The sequence below is a fragment of the Megalobrama amblycephala genome, linkage group LG10 (genome assembly GCF_018812025.1).
Source record: "Megalobrama amblycephala isolate DHTTF-2021 linkage group LG10, ASM1881202v1, whole genome shotgun sequence".
Lineage (NCBI taxonomy): Eukaryota > Metazoa > Chordata > Actinopteri > Cypriniformes > Xenocyprididae > Megalobrama > Megalobrama amblycephala.
The window spans coordinates 1,701,437-1,722,106 of record NC_063053.1 but is presented as its reverse complement, the minus strand read 5'-3'; the positions used below and the strand labels follow the sequence as shown (position 1 = coordinate 1,722,106).

At 39.9% G+C, this 20,670-nt stretch overlaps 2 protein-coding genes across 5 annotated transcripts; one reads left to right on the top strand and one right to left on the bottom strand.

Moving 5' to 3' along the window:
* Positions 1–1,106: 1,106 nt before the first annotated feature.
* LOC125276443 lies at positions 1,107–8,961 on the top strand. 3 transcript variants are annotated; one of them, XM_048203901.1, is made up of 8 exons: positions 1,107–1,879; positions 2,066–2,267; positions 3,388–3,571; positions 4,460–7,738; positions 7,828–8,025; positions 8,100–8,272; positions 8,441–8,579; positions 8,725–8,961. In XM_048203901.1, exons 2-8 carry the CDS (start codon positions 2,074–2,076, stop codon positions 8,923–8,925), a joined length of 4,368 nt encoding a protein of 1,455 aa, XP_048059858.1. In that variant the 5' UTR covers positions 1,107–1,879; positions 2,066–2,073; the 3' UTR covers positions 8,926–8,961. The 3 variants fall into 3 exon arrangements, with proteins under 3 accessions (XP_048059858.1, XP_048059859.1, XP_048059857.1); XM_048203902.1 differs by having other exon boundaries at positions 1,107–2,267; positions 8,462–8,579; XM_048203900.1 differs by having other exon boundaries at positions 1,107–2,267.
* An 864-nt stretch (positions 8,962–9,825) lies between these two features.
* Positions 9,826–20,350, bottom strand: LOC125276444 (zinc finger CCCH domain-containing protein 6). Of its 2 annotated transcripts, none has more exons than XM_048203904.1 (12): positions 19,887–20,350; positions 16,460–16,676; positions 16,250–16,372; positions 15,940–16,177; positions 15,694–15,827; positions 15,480–15,608; positions 15,263–15,377; positions 15,029–15,138; positions 13,841–14,058; positions 13,124–13,551; positions 12,844–13,017; positions 9,826–12,098 (listed from the first exon to the last, which is right to left on the bottom strand). In XM_048203904.1, the coding sequence occupies exons 1-12, from the start codon at positions 19,970–19,972 to the stop codon at positions 10,636–10,638; spliced, it is 3,435 nt and encodes a 1,144-aa protein (XP_048059861.1). In that variant the 5' UTR covers positions 19,973–20,350; the 3' UTR covers positions 9,826–10,635. The 2 variants fall into 2 exon arrangements, with proteins under 2 accessions (XP_048059861.1, XP_048059860.1); XM_048203903.1 differs by having other exon boundaries at positions 15,480–15,611; positions 19,887–20,349.
* Between the last annotated feature and the right edge of the window lie 320 nt (positions 20,351–20,670).

Here is a 20,670-nt window from a genome sequence, read left to right as displayed (position 1 = left end):
AGGCTTTCATTCTGTTTGCTTCAAAATTAAAAATTTTACTATTTTTTTTACCAGATGGTGCCATTTTTCTCAGGTTTGGCCTATAAAGCAAATATTCGCTTTATTCTTGTTTTCTGCTTCTTCATATTATAGCGCCAATTAGATAAATTATGGAGCTATAATTGTGTGGGTGTGTTGGTGTGGATGTCAGAGTGTGGTTTATGTGTGTGTAATAAAAAAATTGTGTGTAATATTTGAGAGAGAAAACTAATGCAAATCACAAATCTGGCATCTAATGGGAAAAATTTGGTACTGCGCCCAAACAAAATCTTACTGAAAGCTCATTTTTTGAGAAATCAACCTCAAATTTGAAACACAACTTGTTTAGATTCATGATTTGATTTTCTTGCGGTTTTAGAGTTCAACATGTTTCACAAAATGTGACCCGTGCTGGCAAAATGAGTCTGAATGCTCACAGGTTAATTCCGAGCTATGGGCAAAAGAAGTGAAAGATGTCAATTTTGGTCGAATTTGAGGTTTTCACAAAAATGAGTTCATTAAGCCCTCATCTAGTGATCCCAATGCTCCAAATAGCAATGAAACATCTAAAAGTATCTTTATTTGTACATTTTCTGAGAAGAGTACCTTTCCTGTCCATGAAGAATGCCATTTCTCTGTTCACTTCTGGACATTTGGCGCTTCCCTCAGCAGAAGTTTGGTATTGTTTTAAAGCGCAGCATTCCAACTTTATGAATATTCATAGCGAATTATCGATGGCAAGAGTCTCTGAATGAATGAAATGTGATTTTCAAACTCATGCTGATGTAAACAAAACGATCTTACTCCTTGGCGCACAATCCCGATATACACAGAACTATAGTGTTTCAAAAAATATGTCTTGGCGAGTATTCACGCAAACATTATCTGTTATGGCTTAAGTGAATGTTTGGTTAACTGTTGGGGAAAACATCTGATGTGTAACATTATATTAGATACAGTAGGTCTTAATGTATAGGCTGTCTGTTTCATTAATGTTAATCTAACAATTGTGGAATCATGGGGAAAAAAATGAATATATATATTTTTCCTACAGATATGCATTTTGACTTGGTTTGTGCCAAATTTGGGGGTATTACGAGATTTTAACCTTCGGAAAATTTGAACTTGATTTTTCTCAAATTGACTTGGCTGACTCTACAGACTTCAAACATGTGTAGCTCAATAATTTTTTTGTGACACTCCAACAAATCATACATTTTGAAGGTTTTTTTTTTTTAATAACTCATTTTTGAAAAATTGCACATTGACTCATTTTGCCAGGACGGGTCACAAATATATATTTTATATAAAATAATGTTCATAAATCATTTCTATAAACCTCTATAACTTTATAACTATAATCAACAATAATCTGCCAAGGGTCTTCTTTAAAATGAGATGAAACTTAAGTCTGTGCTCCCAAGCTTCAATTTTTTGAGTTTTTTGGCATGGACATTTTTGGCCACTATGAACCTATGTGTAACTTTTTTTAATTGATGCACAAGGATTAATTATATTTTTGTAATTATAAGGATTGCTATATAGAATAATAGGTGGAATTGCATGTTTGCATCAAAATCAGGAAAGTACTCAAATTGTTCTCAGCATCTGTCCAAAAAGATTAGACATTTAAACAAATGAAACTGCACAGAAATTTGTTTTAATATTCTGAATTAATATATTGTTTTGATGTCACTGGTTATTATACAATTACATTAGCTCTTTATCTCACTTTGTAACTAATTACTTTGGTTACCATGGGACATCTGAGAGCCAAACAAACAGTGCTGCATTGCATTATTCATTAGTTCATTCATTGTGTGACAGGCAGAGCTCTTGCATGGAGCTACTACACCACCAGGTATGTTTATTTTAATATATCCATAAGCAAAGAACAACTTCACCTGCTTATATCAAACATTATGATTTTGTTCTGTAAATGTCAGTATCTGACATTGTTTGACCTGACATCCCAATCTCAGAGTAGCACATGGTAATGCATCCACATAGATTGACAGGTATTCAATAAAAGTGCTTATTTCTTGAGCTAGAGGAATGACATCTATACTGGAGGATGGCTTGATAAAAACAAGCTCAATAGAGCAGGTGGTGGCCCCTCTGTCCACTCACCTGTGTCACCTCATCCTGCTGTGCGGGAGCGAGACCGAACTGGACGAATTCATCCGGCTGGAAGCTGCAGCTAAAGCGGTGGCCAAAGCATCCAAAAACATGGCAGCTGTAGCAACAAGGTCAGTTGTAAGTATTTCTTCCTGACAGGGCAGAAGGTGAAGCATATAAATATTTACATTACAAAAACTACACATTTCCCTCAGGCAATCTTCCACCTGAACGGTTAAAACTGCCAACAGCTTCTCGTTATTGTTTATTTAATGTGATAATATAACTTAAATCGGCATTACTTTACAATACGGGTGCACTAATATTCATTAATTCATGCTTAACTAATGCACAGATAATTATGAGTTTATGTATGACTCATGAAGAACTAATCCATTCATTATTGTTTACCAAATCAGCAATTAATAGAGTCTATCTGATTAATAGAGATTGCATTTTGTATTAATGTGTTATATTCCCTTTTTAAAATGCTTAAGCAAATGCAAACGCACATCCGAGGTGCAGGTCAAAGATAACAAATCTGTATAGAGATTTGAACTTTCACTCACTTGAAAAAAATTGTCAATTTAGAAATAAAAAGCATTTTTCCTACCCTGATTTTATCCTCTGATTTGAACGCTCTTTTTTAAGGGGCGTGTCTGCTGTGAGACTTCAATGTAAACGGCACTGCTGTGATTGGCTAACATCTTTGCATATGAAAATAGCAAAATATTACTCTCTTGAACACTTTTAACACGTTTTTACTATTACAATTCTCAAGGTTAACTAATCATGAAAAGTGTTGATTAAAGCATTACATTTAGATCGTGGCATGAAAGGTTGCAGTGATGATCATGTAGCTGACTGAGCACATGAAAGCAGTGATCTCGTCATTGTAACTCGATTTCTGCACACTAACGAATGCTTTCATCATAGCTAACAGTACAAACACAATGTATATAAGAGATTCGTTAATTCTAAGTCCAGAACACTCGCACTGTTTGATTGACAGCTCCAGCGATTGTAAAGGGAGCATTCTTTGATCGCCTTCTATATATAATTTAATCAATTTAAATAACAGATTATTTTCATGCTACTAAGAGAAACAACGTGAAGTTGATGTTTAGTCACTGGTCTGATTTACTGACAATAAACAATTTTGAGGAAATACCATGTTACTTTTTTGTACCGTGGTATACTGGGTCCACAGAGGACTGACATTCATGTTATACCTCATATCCTTGCATTCAGGCTAGTGGCAGATACTGAAGATGAGATCCTGAAAATGGAGATGGATCCACTTGTGGAATCCCTGACTGTTTCAGGCCAACACGTTCTCCTGGCCACCCAAAAGCTCAGCATACAACCAGAGGTCATAGATCACAGAGAAGAACTTATCGAAGCCACTCAAAACGTGCTGTTAGGTGTAGTCAAGGTAATGCATCTTTTGCGCTGTAAAGAAAAATAACTGTATGCAGAGTTATGGGATGTGTTATTTATCAAATGTACTGTATGTAGGCTTTTATCAGCTCTGGCCTTCAGTGTTCACTTTCTTTTGTCCACAGCAGAGTTAAGCTCCACTCTTGATCACTCTCAATTGCCAGTAACATTCTAGTAATCCTGAAGACTTTGCTGTGTTCGAAATCACCCCCATACCCTTAAATAGGGCACTTTTTGAGGGGACAGTTGAGTGCACTCATTCAATCCCACAATGCACCACAATAATAGGCGTACAACCGATGTACGCTCAACAGCTAGAGAATACCCATAATGCACTGTGAGAGTCGTGTGCTGAATTAATTCCGCGTCTTTACAGAAGATGGAGCCCGCAGCTGAACCATCCATCTATTTTCCAAACCGCTGGTCCAATGTGGCTACAGCGTAATATCATACAGGTAGAAATTCCTTTCTAATTGATTATCAAATTGTTTAATTAAGGTTTATACATAGTTTCCATGACAGAGTTCAAGATAAATCTTTTCATTACTACTGGAGCTGCCAGTTTGCCAAGTTTCAAACAATTATTGAACAGTAAGCATAAACTGTGCAAAAGCAGCAGCACTCAGTGTCCGAATTCACACACTCCCTCAAGTGAACTATATTAGTGGACTAATGTAGGGAATGAGGGTATAGGGGGCGATTTTGGACACAGCCCTTGTTTAGCTAACAAACAACCCTACCCCTAAATCTAACCCTAACCCTTAAACATGACCTTGTTAGAAATATCAAATCTTTTGAGTTTTGCAGAAAATGTTTTACCATCTAGACACGACTGGCTTACATGATTGAAATGCCCCCAATTCCATTTGTTTTTGGACTATAGATCCTTCTAGTTGAAGATGATGCAACTATAAGGAAGATCACAGCAGCCGCTGACTGGCTTTTGCAGTGTCTTTCTCAAGTAGGAGCAGCAGCGAAAATCTCGTCCTTATTGAAAGCATTTAAAGTATACTCAAAGGCAATGCTGCTCCTTCACAACTTAGTGGTGGAAAGAATTCAGGAACTGCGTGACGGAAAACAGCAAGAGCATTTGAGGGCTTCTCTAGAAACCCTGAAAAAATGTGTTTCCATGCTGCACACTGCCATGTACACGACCATCAAACATCCACACAGCGAGGAGGCCCAGGGTGCAAAGCAGTACATCCTAAACCAGGTGGATTCAACTGTAAATGACATCATAACCACACTCAAGAGCAACTGTGAACCATCTGCCACTGGTTCATGTGGATACTACACTGAAATACAGAACAAGATACTAAGACTGCTGTCTGACCCTGCTTCTGTTAAAGATGGTGGTTTTGATGTTATGCTTCGTGACCTGGTGTTCTACAGCATGGCGGTAGCAAACACCTCTCGGAGGGATATTCAGTTTGAGGTTGCAGCACACTCCAAGCAAGTTCTTCAGCACTGGTCAGAGATGTCACAACAAATGAAATGCTGTGATGATCAACAGCTTGCAAAATCATGTGCTTCCCTATTGGAGCAAATCCACAAACTTGAAGATGCTGTGGTAAAAGCCACCCAGTTGCAAGTAATGAACATATTTGTCACAAGTTCAACTCCCTTGGAACAACTGGTGCACAGCGTAAGCTATAGTTTCCAGGATGAGCAAGATGATGAGTTGGATATGGAAACACTTCGGGTGCAATCAGAATCCTTCAGGGCTCATGCTGACAAAATATCAGAGGTGGCTGGCTTCGTCTCAGCTTTAGCGTTTAATGAAAAAAGTCTTGAGGGTGTAGAGAACTCAAGGGGATGCGTTATGAGATTGAAACAAGCAATTGTAGCACTTGTTCAAAATGTTGAGGAAGACAAGGTGTGTTCAAGTGAAGCTCTGGAAAAACTAAAAGAGATGCATCAGAGATGGTCAGAGGAGATGGAGCAGCTCTTGCATGCTTGTAGTAGCATTATAAATGTGAAGGACTTTGTCTGTCTTGCTTTGCACGAGATGGAGAGCATCTTCAAGGGGTGCATTGAGGCACATAAAGATGAGGATGCACAGTTTCTCACAAAACAGGCAAGCTTACTCATTGGCCATATGAGCTTGGTAATCCAGCTCGTGAGAAGGCATGTCAGTAAGAGTGACAATCCAATCTACCGTAATGGACTCCTGGTTCTGATAAAGCAAGCGGAAGGATCTGCTGCTGAGGTAACAAGCTGTGTCACTGATATATATTCTCATACCAGTCTTAGCAATGAGGCTTTCTCATTGTTTTCTACTAGTGTCTCAACAGCTTTGAAACACTTTGAAATTCTACGTGAAGGACTTGATGGTTTGCAGCATCCACATCTTCTCAGCCCACTGCGGGAGGGGGCCCGCCAGTCTGCTGGTACTGTACCATGTGCTACGCCCATTTCAGAACATGAAAGATCAACTGCAGATTCTGATAAAACAGAGTCTTCAGTGCGAAGTTCCACTAGTGAAGAAATTCCATGTCAGCTTGAAGATGGTTTGGAGAATCAGGCTGTTCAAACAATAATAGATCATGATGTGCCAATCACAGAAGAAGCATGGATTGCACCTGTTGTGGAATCTAAAGCGGTTGTACAGCTCCATAATTTGGAGTTGTTGCCTCTTTTGTGTGAAGTTGTCTGCATGACCAAAGGTAAAGATGTAGAAGCACTCAACATGGCTTGCACTGGAGTTCTAGGACTCTCAAACAGCTATGCCCAAGCTACAAGAGAAGCCACCAGTGTCATAGACACAGCTGATAATGAGGAAATAGAAAGTCTGCGGTCCAAACTCGTGTCCTTGACACCCTTGCTAGTTCAGACAGCGCAGGAAACAGCCATGAGTTCAGCCAGGGGTACAGATAGCATTTATAAGCACAGTACACAATTTTCTGACCTCATAAAAAATGCCCGTAAGATTCTGCTGCCAGTGGCTGGGATGTGGTACCATGCTGTATACTCCATGTTCCAAAACTATGTACCAAATATGCTGGAGTCCATCACACAGGAACTCACCGAGGTCATGTGTTTATGTGCAGATGCTGTGCAACTTGTGATATCAGCAGATATAAAGTTGATCGGTGGGTGTCATGAGAGTATAGGGTCTTTGCAGAGCAAGCTCCAAAAAGCTCAAACCAACACCAAGAATCTCACGGACATAGTGGGTTCAAGACCAACTCGAACTGATGAGCTTGATGGTCTCTGCATGCTTTGGGCCTTGTCTGTCCAAGTCCTGTTGAACTCGTTGGATAAGATGTTGGGAACAGCTACAACTGATGGTAAGGGGCACCTAATTACACATCAAATGACACCCAAGAAATGGTTGGCAGTAATGTCCGAGAACTCGCTTCGTATACAAGAAGCCGCAAGATTGTCTTCTCTGAACTGTCGAGACAGCTATAAAGTGAAACTTCTAGGAGAGCTACAAGAGGACGTGAAGACTCTTACGGACTCCTACCTACAGGCTGCTGAAGGAGTTAGTATGGTGTCCCTCTCAAGTGTCCTTATTCTGGCAAAGTCAGAGCTGCTTCAAAGACAGCTTCAGATTAAAATGAAAGCACTGTCTTGTCTTTTGAGCAAAATTAACCAAGATTATCAGACAGCCATTCAAAATACAATTGCTTTGGCATGCTCTTTCCAAGCAAAAGATAGTGACATGGAAACTGAAGATAAACTGGCGCAATTCGAAAGTGCAGCAGAATTGCTTATGCAGAATGTTAAAAGCGCCACAGAGTCCATCCAGGACTGTTTCAACTTCATTAGAGACCCAAAGGAAAGGTCCAATCTGAGATTCATCAATGACCACTTGACATTTCAGATGTCAGACATTGTGAGTAGAGCCAGATTAATAGCAGAGACGCAATCTCTCGGAGACACTCTCACTCTTGATATTCAGTCACAGTGCTGGCCAGCAAAGGCACATTACCTTGTTGAAGAACTTAGTAAAGTAGATGGAATTCTTGTGGTCACAAAGGAACAGATTAAGTGTGCCTTGCAGGGCAAAGAGTCTAGTGGATTTGTTAAGTCCCAGACACCAATAAGTTTCACACAAAAGGCAACACTACAACCTATATCCACAAGTACTCAAGGTCCTATTAAAAGCAAACCGAGTACCAGTGTCCTAGATGTGTCCAATCAGGAACCAAATAAGGTAAGAAAATTGTTGAAGAATCATGTTATCTTAGATGAATGGACACCATTTTAGACCAAGCGATGTAAAATATAATTTATCTACCCCAGGAGGAGACATCCCAGAGGAGCCCAAGAGGTCCTGTGTTCACCTTAGTAGATACAACTCTCTCTTACACGTCTCTCTTTCTGAAACGGGAGACTGAGAAGTGGGATGACAAGGGTAACCAGATTGTCAAGGTGACGAAAGAAATGGCAGATAAACTCTATCATATGGCCCAGTACCTAAAGAAGAAAGGGCCAATCCAGGTCAGAAACTTTTAAAGTTTTGTTTTGTACAAAGGTTATGTTTCCATATTGACACAAGTTTGTTTCACCTGTAGACTAAAGATGCTTTTGTAACATCTGCAAAAGATCTCATCTCAAGTGGCCAGTCGATCACCCAGTTTGTGCGTGTCATAGCGGACCACTGTTTGGACAAGCATTGTACAGATGAGCTCTGTGTTATTGCAGAGCAGATTCTTACAATTTCCAACCAACTTACCATCATTTCTAGGTGAGAGATAATCAATAGCATATTTATCTCACTGACTCCCACCAATTCTGATTGAAGGTCTTTCTTCTTCCTTAACCCTAACCCTAACCCATCACTGACACATTCAATCTTGTGCAAACGACAATATAACCAATAAATTAAACATGCAAAAATCTCATGTGACCCAAGGGGTGCATGGTGTCTCCCCAGTGTTAATGCAGTTACTCCTGGGTGCAAATCATCAGACGAGATCCTGGTGAAGAACGCACAGAATCTACTCCAGACAGTTATCCAAGGAGTACGAGCTGCAGAGACTGCTTGCATCAGGGTAAGAGAAATTGAAAAAGCTTTCCTCCAAATAAGCCTGGTGCATAACACCAGGGAATGAGTAAAAAGTAGTGGTGTCTATCTTCTCTTGTATGCTATTTGGCCTGATCAACTTCAATTTTAAATGGCTCTTTCTTATTTTACAGGGTTTGAAACAACCTGAGCCAAACTCTGAAGCAGCGAGAGCAGCAGCGTTTTGTTTCCAGTGGAAAAAGAGTCTCCTTATCCACCGAGCTCAAGAACAGCTCAACCCTGAAACTGATGATTTGGGCCTACGTAGGACCTCCCAGCATTCAGCAGCTCCTAGCCTCGCTCCACCCATCAACGTGTTAGATAATTACAAATGAGTAAACACAAAATAAAGGGTCTTAATTTTTGCCTGACTTTTGGTTTTATTCTGTTATTGTTAGTGAGAAAGTCAATGAGATATATCACATTCATTTATCTTTTTTTTAGCCTTCCACAACAATGTTAAAAAGCACAAGAGACTACACACGCGCTTCATGACAAATTTTCAAAAATATTTATTCAGAGGCCATAAAAATAACACTAATACATGGGCAATGCATGCCCAAAAATGTGCACAAATGCAAAGATAAAACATTTTCAATATCACATCATAGTCGAAATTGCATGCCTGATCACATTTATAAATCATTTACTGCAATACTTAAACATAATGTTCAGACATATACATTACAAAATTAAGCACAGAAAAAGGACATAAATACAAAAAAATATGAACTTGCATTCCTAATGTACTAAATATATACATATGAAATCTACAAAGGAAAAAAATATGTTGAGGAATATATATATATATATATATATATATATATATATATATATATATATATATATATATATACACACACACACACACACAAGTGTATATACACCAATCAGGCATAATTCACCTGTCATTGCTCATAATGTTATGCCTGATCGGTATATATGCATTCAATAATTTTGAGGATTTTAATCTTACATTATGTCCTTTTTTATGTTCTTTTTCAACATTGCCTAATTTTTAATATTATAAGTCTGAATCACACATTTTTGGTGATAGACTAAGTATTAGAAGCATGGTAAATGATTTAGAAATAAGAGCAGGTGTGCAATTTGTACCTTGAAACCATTTTGTTTTTGCACTGAGCATTTTTATTTCACGGTCTCTAAATAAACATTTTTAATTTTTTATCTCAAAAGTTATTATAAAGCAAAACAAATAAAAGTCAACACTTGCATCAGAATCACAATTCATTTTTATTTTAGACAATGAATTTTAAAAAAAGAGGAAAGTGACTGCTGTGTTTAAATTCCCTTACTAGCATTTCAGTCAATGGTAAAAGAACACAAAAGCAATTCAGCATTTTTTGTGGAAAAAAATACATAAACAAATACAATAAAATTATCTACACAAACACACACACAAAAAATAAAACAATGACAATAAAAAAAGATGAAAAATGCCTCGTGTTAAAAAGGAAACCATTTACAATAGAGATTCTCTGAAAGGAACCTCATACGTTAACCATATTCCTCACCAAAATCACAACTGCCAACTTTGATGGAAAAGCACATTTGAGATAAATGAGACATAGAAGTCCTGCTATATTACAGTGTTTATATATGCTTCCTATGTAGTAATGTGATAAATACTGTGGGAATTTAGCAAAAATGTATATTTTTAATAGATTTATGTATTACACAGTACTACAAATATGAATACTATAAGCCACACATCCCTTTTAACCTTCTCTAGCGACAGAACCATTGTATCACTGATATTACTCTCTGCTTACCAAAGTGTCCATTTACCAGATATAATTTTTATTTAAAATGCTTCTTGAGCAAATAAAGTCTTTGTTGTGACAGTCTAAAGAATGCACAAGGGCCAAAAGAAAAATATCTCTGCTTAGACCATGATGCAGCAGTGGAGAATATATGTACAAACAAATATAAATAAATAGAAAAGCTTCATATACATGCAGGGTGAATACAAAGAACAGATGTACAGATACAGTATACATGAGCTATATTCAGTGTAAGTGTGTTTACTGACAGAACGGAGAGGCTGTAGGGTCAAAGGTTTTAAAGACATCCCTCAGGGGCCTGTCTTTCTTCTTACTGTCTTTGTCCTCCTCATCCTCTTGCGGAGTCCCACCGGCAGAGCCCACAGGTCTGTTCTGCCGTGGGTCAGTGTAAGCAGGCCGTATCAGTCCTGCTAGTGCCTGGATGGGCAAGTTGTGCACAGCGGGAGCTGCCACCCGGACTGGCGAGCACGGAGACGCTGGCATTACGGTAGGCACAGGAGGAGGAGGGTTTGGCGTACAGCCACTTGTGTTGTTCTCAGAGTCATCAACTGGACTTTTTTCATCTTTTTCCATCTCTGTTCCCTGTGGTGGGGAGCTTTGGAGCTTCGCAGAAGGCTTTAGGATACTGGGCTTTTTAGGGTGCTCCTCGCTTTCACGTTTCGGGGAGAGTAAGCTGTGATTGCGGGGATCATACAAACTGATCCCGCCTAACAGCGTGGTTGGGCTCTCAAGACCCGCACCTATGGAAGATGCCAGACGGGGAGCATATGGGGGCAACTTCTCCGAATCGGGCTTAGCGGAAGCGGCAACAGATTGGTTTGAGGATCCACGCTGTAGCCGTGGATCTCCTCCTCCAGACGGACTCTCCCTCACACCTGGTAGCTTGGAGTCCAGGCTGCCAGATCGGCTGATTCTGGGATCAAGAGTCTTGTGAGTACGTGGGTCCAAGGGCTTGTCCGGAGGGTGGTGGCGAGAATCTACCGTCCTACCAGGAGGGCTGCCGATTCGACCAACACCCTCCTTGAAGCGGGCGGCTGCGAGACGTGGATCAGGAGGAGACAGAGTTGCTGATGGAGGGTGATCTGGTGGGGAGGAAAGGCTACGGTTTAGTTGAGCATCTGCTATTAAAGGTGGGAGCGGAAGGTTTATGGAGTGCTCCTGTTTGGGAACCAACGAAGGAATGAGGTCCTCTGGAGCCCAAACCACGGTTTGAGCAAAGGCCGGACGCTGGAGGAGAATATCCACCCGGATGTGACTGAACTGCTTGATCTGACAGCGGGGGTCTCGAAGCGTGGCTCCAGGACTGGGATCCAATGGGATCAAGGCTGCTCTTTCCCTTAGCTCTCTCTCAAACTCCTCATCATCCTCTCCAGCGGGCGGTTTGTGGGACGTGGAGGGATTTGGGTGGCGATGAGGATCAGGTTTGGAGGCATCCATAGGTTTCATCTTGCGTGGGTCTCTGGCAAGCCTGGGATCCCCGACACCATCTCCAGTGTCTTTCCTGGGGTCTGGGGGTCGCTGACGTGGGTCAGCTTTTACTCGAGGATCGCCAGGCAAAGATCGCTCCTTCTGGAGTCTAGGGTCGGCTGGTGCCATGATAGGCTGGTTTTTCAGCATTTCATTCTGCTTCTTTAGAGAATTAAGGATGGCTGTTACACTACTGCCCTCTTCCTCATCACTGGAGTACCAATTAGGGGTTTCATCTAATGAACAGAAATGATATTAGAATATGAGCTTTTAAAACCGGAACCAAGAACTCATATTTTAAACCATCTTTGCTAGTTTATTACTATCCAACACTGGTTTGACTGTATAAACAGAGTCTCCGCAACAGCGTTAAGCGACAGATTGAAGCGCTCGTCTGTGTGAAGACAGCACAGTGTGCACGAGTGCCAAGAGCGCCACTGACAGCGGCAATGAACACTCAGAATGATTTCAAAAAGAACACATCCCAGTGCCAGATCGCCTCTTATTTAACACAAATGAACAAATTGCTAATCAACTGGAGATGTTTATTTTGTATTACATACATCTGTGCCACGAGATGTTTCAAAAAGTGGTGGGGACAATATTGACCCTGGCAAAAAGTGGTGGGAACATGTCCCACACGTAAATTACACCTATGGTCATGATGATGTTTAACGTCCCCGACAATCTCTGTAGTCCCATTTAGCCACTTGTTAGCAACTGCCTTTTTCAAGACACATAAAAACTTTTTAAAAACATCACAAGTGGGGTATTACTGATGTATTTTGTCATATAATAAAATGTGAAATTATCCAGAGCTTGTGTTAACCACAGACCTTATTTCAGACATTTAACCAAAAACCCATTGATTTCAGGACAAAAAACTAACTTTTTCCCCATTTCCGGGACTCATTCCTACAGCACGCCATTGCTCAAGGTTAAAGCAATACTGTTTCAAAAAGTTTGACATCCTTCTCTAACCTTTCTCTCTGTTGGGAGGTGCAGACCCTGGTCCTTCGTCCCTATGAGAGTCAGAGTCTTGCTTGTTTTGGTTTAGATGTAAAAGCAAAACCTTCTGTACAGCTGGAAGGAAGTCCTGCATCCCACTGGAATCAGCGTTACCATGTGGCTGGGAGTCCTGGATGGGCCCGTCATCTGTAGGTACAACAGAGAAAAAGGGCATCAATACTAGTCTTGTATTTTAAGCTTTAGAAGCATCTATTAATGGAAACAAATTTATTAATGCTAAATGAAGACCTACCCCCTTGGGCCAGAGACTGGCTGCTAAACAAATTCTTGAAGAACTCGGAGGGCATCTGGCCCATGCTTTGGAAAGGCATTTTCATTTGCATGTCAGGCACAGGTTGAAATGGAGCCCCCTGCTGATTCACTGGAGGATGGTTCATGTGCTGCATGTTGCCGTGGAAAGCAGGAGGCTGACCTGGAGGAGGCATTGGAGAGCACTGACCAAAGCCTTGGGGTGGAGGTTGGCCTGGAGGGCTTTGGGGCATTCCTGGACCTGTGAACGGTAGGGGAGGGCTCCTTATGGAGCCTGGATGAGGGGGATGGGAAGGATTGGGTGGAGAAGACATCATATTGCCAGCCTGCATATCCTCAGGGCTACTGCCAAACTGTGGACCACCTTGAAACTGTCCAGCAGGGGGAGATGTACTGTTGTAGAAATTGGGCCTGCAATATGATAACAGTATTTCAGTGAAACTCATTTGGGCTATTGGGGGGAAAAATGTTTGTAAGCTTCTATCATTTTGAATATGCATGCCAACAAAGTAGTTTGACTTGCAAAAAATAGGTGGGGATCCACTATTCATTATGACTTTATGGCTGATGAATATGAGTATGAAAAAAGGCTAAATGGCAATGCTAAGGCTGGTTATATCACAGACTAAATGTAAACTTGACCAAATATTCTGGGTGTAAACAGAGTTAAGAGGAATCAGTCAATAAATGCCAATAGTACCTTAGAGCAATCTTCTGTGCCAAGTCCACAGTAGGCTGAACTTTGATCTCAAACAGAGAGGGGATTTTCTTGCCTCCATCTGGGGGACTTCCAGGACCAGGGGTGGGTAACAAACCAACTCCGGGAGGAGGTTTAGGCAGTGGGGCAATTCCTTGTTTTCTCAGATCTTCTAACTCCATTTCATCTTCATTGACAGTTTCCTCATCTGTATTTAGGATCTAAAATGTGCAACATGCTTTATTCATTGAATGTGACATAAAATATTTCCAAGAATTGAAAATTTGCTCATATTGGTGGTTGGTGGCATAAATAGCTTGGACTACTCTTGCAAGTTTGTCATCTAATTGTTCTCTGTCAGTTACATAAAAAAGTAGATTGGTCTAATTTGTACCTGAAAAGTAAGACTTTTTACCCCTCATTGGTCAGACTAGTTCTTAAAGTCCCCTTGTGTTTAAAATCAAGCTTTTAATGTTGTTTATATGTCTCTGTGGTGCTTTTAATATACTTTAAGACAAACCATGTGCAAATTCATAAGTCAACACCATTGCTGAGTATTTTCTCCTTATCACTGCAGTGGAAAAAAAGAGTCTCAAACCCCAAAAATCGCTGAAGTCTGTGATGTCACAAACTAACTGGTGGCGGGTTTTAGCATATCATCTGACTGTCCGACTCTGAGATGAAGAACGGGAATATGATTGTGCAGCGTTTACCTCAGTAAGTTAACCGAGTGGATCTCTGAGCTGGTGTGAGCTAGTGGGAGCGGGGCTAATTTGCATATTCATTGATCCGTGTATATTAAATGAGGCAAGGGTGTAGAGTTACATTAAAGTTATTTTAAGGCATGAAGACATTGTTCTCACAGGAAAAAAAATATAAGTATGTCATTTAGGTGATCAAAGATGGGTTTTAAGGGATATAATTATTGACTACAGGGGGACTTTAAGACAGTTTTAACATATTGGCTATGTTTATGAATCTGGCCACTGGACTGCATATAAAGTGCTAAAAAAAATTGTGAGCCTGGAACTGGACAGTTGCTGAAAACACATTTCTATTACCATTGCATATCTAAGAAAGGCACATTATCCCAAGTTACTTAAAATTCTTAGGAATCAGTGTATTTTAAATATGCATAAAGTGCATGTATTTGTACAGAAACTGAATGTTAAGTCACAAGTTAGCCCATACCTTGTCCAAAAGTTCCTTGGTTACATCGGTTAAAGGCTCATGGGAAAACTTGCAGTTGTCTCCTTGATAACACTTTGCTCCGGTGTGAAAGAACTTGCAAGGATACTCACTTACACTTAAAGGTCAAGGTCCAAAACAAGGTAAATACAAGAGAAAACCCTAAAGACATGTAAAGATTATCTCTCACAGTTAATCTATAAAAAAACTCTTCCAAGAGATGTTTTGAAAGGATATTGTGCATGTATATACAGATATCTCCTTTGGTACAGTATCCCTGCACATAAAACTTGCAGAGTTCTTTCTTCTTCTCTGGAACAACATTATCATGTTCAAATTTGCACTGGTCCCCCTGTGAAGCAATTTGAATAAAAGATTGTGAAACATGTACAAATATTAATAAAATGAAATGTTTGTGTGATGTATTTGTATTATAGTTTTGTAGTAAGCTTACTTTGATGCATCGACCCTCAAGGAAATATTTACAAATGTGCCTCCCATTGTGTTCAACCGTATGTTGATTAATGAATTCCTGGCTCATGATTGGACGCTTCTTCTGGAAACTGGGCGGACCTTTAGATTCCTGCTATAAGACCAATGAAGACAGTAAACATGAGTGCCCTGAGATCGTACTGGTGATGGTCCAATCGAAAATGAGAAATTCTCACCCCGTCTCCTCCACCCTGCTCTCCTCCTCGTCCACGGCCTCTGCCCCAGTTCTTGCCCTTTTGTTTCTTATTTTTGTTGGGCATTCCTCGTCCCCTGCCAATGGCACCACGACCTCTACCGCGCTGCCCACCAACTATACAACAAGTAAAAGAAAAGGTTAATCACACAGAATAAGCCACATTAAATGTAAGATTGTTGGGCCTTCAATGCAGACCTCTATAATATTTCGAAGTAAACAAACATACACTGCTGCTGTTGTTGTTTTTGTTGTCCCTTCATAATTGGTCTCTTGGCCTGGTCTTTAGGTGGCCCTCCTCTGCCATGCCCAGATGACTCTTTAGCATGTTTGTATTTAGACAACTCCTCTGAGAAATCGTCCTCGTCATCATAGTCGTACTTTTCTTCACTGTAGTCACTGTATTTGTCCAAATCGCTGTTCTTGTGCTGCATTGATCTCGGTGGTTTTACAGGTTCATTTTCCCGCTAGAATCATGGATAGAAAGGGAAATTAATTGAGTGAAATTTTAAACACAGTACCCAAAACCCTGAACTCACCTGTGCCAACTCTCCGTCATGGTCACGATATGTTCCTTTGCTCTTTTTGCTCTTAGGTCTGTCTTGACGCTCATGATCTGAGTCATAGCTGTCCGAGCTAGAGCCACTAGATGGAGAGTGATGCTGAATTGGAAAAACATTGGAAAAAAAGCATAAAAGAAAAGGTAAAAACAATCGACAGTCGCCCCAAAAAACGCAATGATAGATTACCTTTTGTCGGTCTCGTCTCCTTCTCTTCGACCGACGCTTTTCTTTAATTTTCCTGTGTCGCTTTCGGGAATGCCGGTGCGACTTGTCATCTTTTTCTCTCTCTTTTTCCTTATCTTTCTCTTTCTCTGCCTCTTCAGACTCTTCCTTAGTTTCCTTCACTTCTTCTATGCTTATGCCTTCATCATCTATTTCTCCATCCTCCAATTCACCATCCTCCCTGTAAGACAAAAAACAAACATATGTGAGCATGCAAAACGAGTCAGCAGTAACCAATGGTATTTGATAAGGCAAGCAACAATATAAAGTTCTGTCATGAAACTCTAGATGGCACAGGCTAATAAGTCCTTTAACTCAACCTGCTCGTAATGGTTCCTGCTGTATCAGTAGCCAATGAGCTTGCATGCTTAATACCTTCAAAATACTTTGGTTGCATTGCCTTAGCAATGTAGAGCACTTCAGAAACCCTCCACCTTCCCCAGCTCCACCTGTATAGATCTGCTATGGGTTATTCGTGTACGCCATATTGAACAGCAGCAGCATCTCTTACTTGCTCACAGCAGCATGTCGTGTATATAACATACAACCAAACATACAACATTGTCATACCCATTACCATGCCAAACATTCAGAGAGTTGTCATGATAGATCTTCTAAAATAGCTCATACTGAAGAGTTAGGGGTTTGTTATGAAGTATTAAAGAATTGGGCCAAAAAGCATCCACCCACAATGCTCAAGCAACCATCCTAGAAACTGCATAGCAATGCACTGGCAAACACCCAAAACACCATAGTATTGTGTTGTTGAGTTTTACATGGGCAAACAACACTCACATTTTCTTAAGTACATATAAAACTACAAAGAATCATATGCTGGATACGAACAATACAATGTTTTGTTGTCATTTTTGGATACGTTTAAGAATAAATAAATCTTTTGGGTAATTCTAGAGTCACATAATCATGGGGCATAAACTTTCCTCTCAAATTCCCAATGCAACATGAATGGAGAACACTTATTGGATCAAAACCAAAATGGACGTGAATGTTTGTTTTGCCAGTTGTCAAATTCCCAACAGTTTCTCAGCGAGTGAGAACAAGGACACGATAGCAATTAGACTCTGAAGGTCTCAGTTTTAGATAAAGGAGGCCATGAAACTGTAGAAAGAAACCAAGTTCTATGGGAATTTTACATGTCTGGGTTAAACAAAGCTAAATAAATGGGATTTACATACAGTGACTTAGAATGGAACATGCAACTTTAGTGTGTTTAGAAACACACAGTGAGAAAATGTTTGTAAATGGGAGGATGTGGTCACTATGTATGTGAGATTAGTGGTTTGATGACAAACTTGGGTCTGCTGTGTTGAACTTGGAAGGCAAAAACAAGTGGAAATGGATGCAAAACTCAATAATGATTACAGTATTTAAAACACACTGCACTTCTTCAATATTAAACATATGACCATTGAACTCATGGCTAAATTTAGATGCATACACAGAGATACAAGGTGCTGTAAAAACAGCTAGCGTGGTTTGGAGTTGCAATGAGACTTTTTTTGCACGTGGATGCCGTCAAGGACAAGCCAGCAATCTTTTTATTCAATAATGCATGCTTTATCACTGTTGGCCAACTGAAGTGCAACTATATTAATGAGATATAAATGCAACTGAATCAGGGTCAGAAATTATTCAGGAATCAGGACAAAAAAAATGCCCTAGATATTAAAAAAAGTGGGGGCTATTTGTTACGTAACTTAATATTTATTTTATTCTAGGCCGATCTAGTTATGAGTTCACAAACCATGACCATATCAATAAATGGGCAAATAACATTTGATAAAAACTGGCAACACATAGTGTGTTTTGCTATAACAATCGTGATGACGAATCATGCACAGTAAGACCAGGAATGCATGAAAGAAAATAATTTTTGGGTAAAAACTTTCCTTGCCCATTGCAACATGGATGGATCAGCAAACTCTAATTGGATTAAAACCAGTTGGGATGTGAATGTTTCAATGAACTTCATTCTGACAATGAAATATGACAACTTTTGACAAAATGTTATAAACATTATGATGATGAATTGTGCTTATTAAGACCAGGAATGCATTAAAGAAAATAATTTTTGGGTAAAAACTTTCCTCGCCCAATGCAACATTGATGGAACAGCGAACTCTAATTGGATTAAAACCACTTGGGATGGGAATGTGTCAATGAACTTCATTTCTGACAATGAAATTTGACAAATATGGATAAAATATGTTATAAACATTATGATGATGATGAATTGTGCTAAATAAGACAAGGAATGCATTAAAGAAAATATTTTTTTTGGGTAACAACTTTCCTCGCCCATTGCAACATGGATGGAGCAGCGAACTCTAATTGGATTAAAACCAATTGGGAAGTGAATGTTTCAATGAACTTCATTTCTGACAAATGAAATTTGACAAAATATGTTGTAAACATTATGATGATAAATCCAGGAATGCATTAAAGAAAATAACTTTTGGGTAAAAACTTTCCTCGCCCATTGCAACATGGATGGATCAGCGAACTCTAATTGGATTAAAGCCAATTGGGATGGGAATGTTTCAATGAACTTCATTCTGACAATGAAATATGACAACTTTTGACAAAATGCTATAAACATTATGATGATGAATTGTGCTAAATAATACTAGGAATGCATTAAAGAAAATAATTTTTGGGTAAAAACTTTCCTCGCCCATTGCAACATGGATGGAGCAGCAAACTCTTAATTGGATTAAAACCAATTGGGATGTGAATGTTTCAATGAACTTCATTTCTGACAATGACATTTGACAAAATATGTTATAAACACTGTGATGATGAATCCAGGAATGCAGTAAAGAAAATAAATTGGGTCAATTTTCATGTCAAGTTATAAACTTATGACAGACTCGTGCCAACCTGACCTGGTTGACAATTACAACAGCTCAACATGGCTTACAACAGTCCTGTCACAAATCCCTAACCAGACATGTTTTCCTTTCCCAGGTGGGCGGGGCGTTCCGATGGAACGTGAGTGGGCGGGGCACCACACGCATCTATTTACATATATTATAAACAGCCTTGAAACGACTTAACATTACTGTAATAATATCCAGCCTTCTGCAAAAACCTCAAAATCAGCTATATAAGAGCGCAAAACAAGTGGGGAAAGCGATGAAAACTGGCAAAGATGAGCAGTGTCACTTGCTTTCCTCTGTAACAGATATTAAAATGAAAGTGCATGCAGGAAAATATGAGCACTACTACTAAGTGAACTGGGGGAAACTGAAAGGCCTGTCCAAAAACGAAAACGATGAAAAAAAAAACAAGAAAGGTGCCAAAAGATTCACATTCACACACATGAACCTGCACAGTGAAGCATTTGCAGATAAGAACATGTTTACTCGACCTTTCTTCCCCTGTCAGCTCACAGTCTGTCATGTTTTTGTCAAGTACGGGGCTTGGGGGACTGGAGAAGAGGCTCACAAAAGCCATGATGGTTGGTAACGCAACTGGCCCTTCTCCGCAACCAGAGTGAGGAGCATCAGTCACTCGTTGGCTGAAGGTTTGATATACTGACAGTCTGGAGAAAAACTCACGGTTTACACGTCTCAACAACACATGAGACGCTTAACAGACATTATATCCGGTCTCATGTTTAACGCTGTCTCAACACAGCTTTGATACCCTCAGCTTTGTTTATGTCCCCGGCGGTTTCACAGATGACCTGGTGCGAGACTGCAGACGCAGAATATTGTGTTTACAATCGAAGGCTTTTTCGGGATCTTCCACAGACATGGCGCCCGCAACACTTTCTCGTGAAAATGGCTGCGAGGATCTTGCAGAAGCTTGTGGTCCCGCCCAGTTTTGCGATCCGAGCCAATCACTTGTCTCTCCGCCGTCGCGAGCTGCATTGTCTCGCTCTACTATTGGTTGAAGCGCTGGCGCCTAAGCGCGAGGGTCATTTTCTGGTTGATCTATTGGTTGTTGAAGATGCCAATCATTTTGCTCGGCGTACATGTTAGGATGACGCACTATTTATACTCTGTTATTTAATCAATCTTAAGCATTCAAATATACTTAGGAAATATATAAATACATACATTTAAAGACTTAATATTTAATATGACTGTGTGAGGTGAAAATCATAAGATGTAGCAAAAATTAAACAAGACAAAAGCTAAAAATATTAT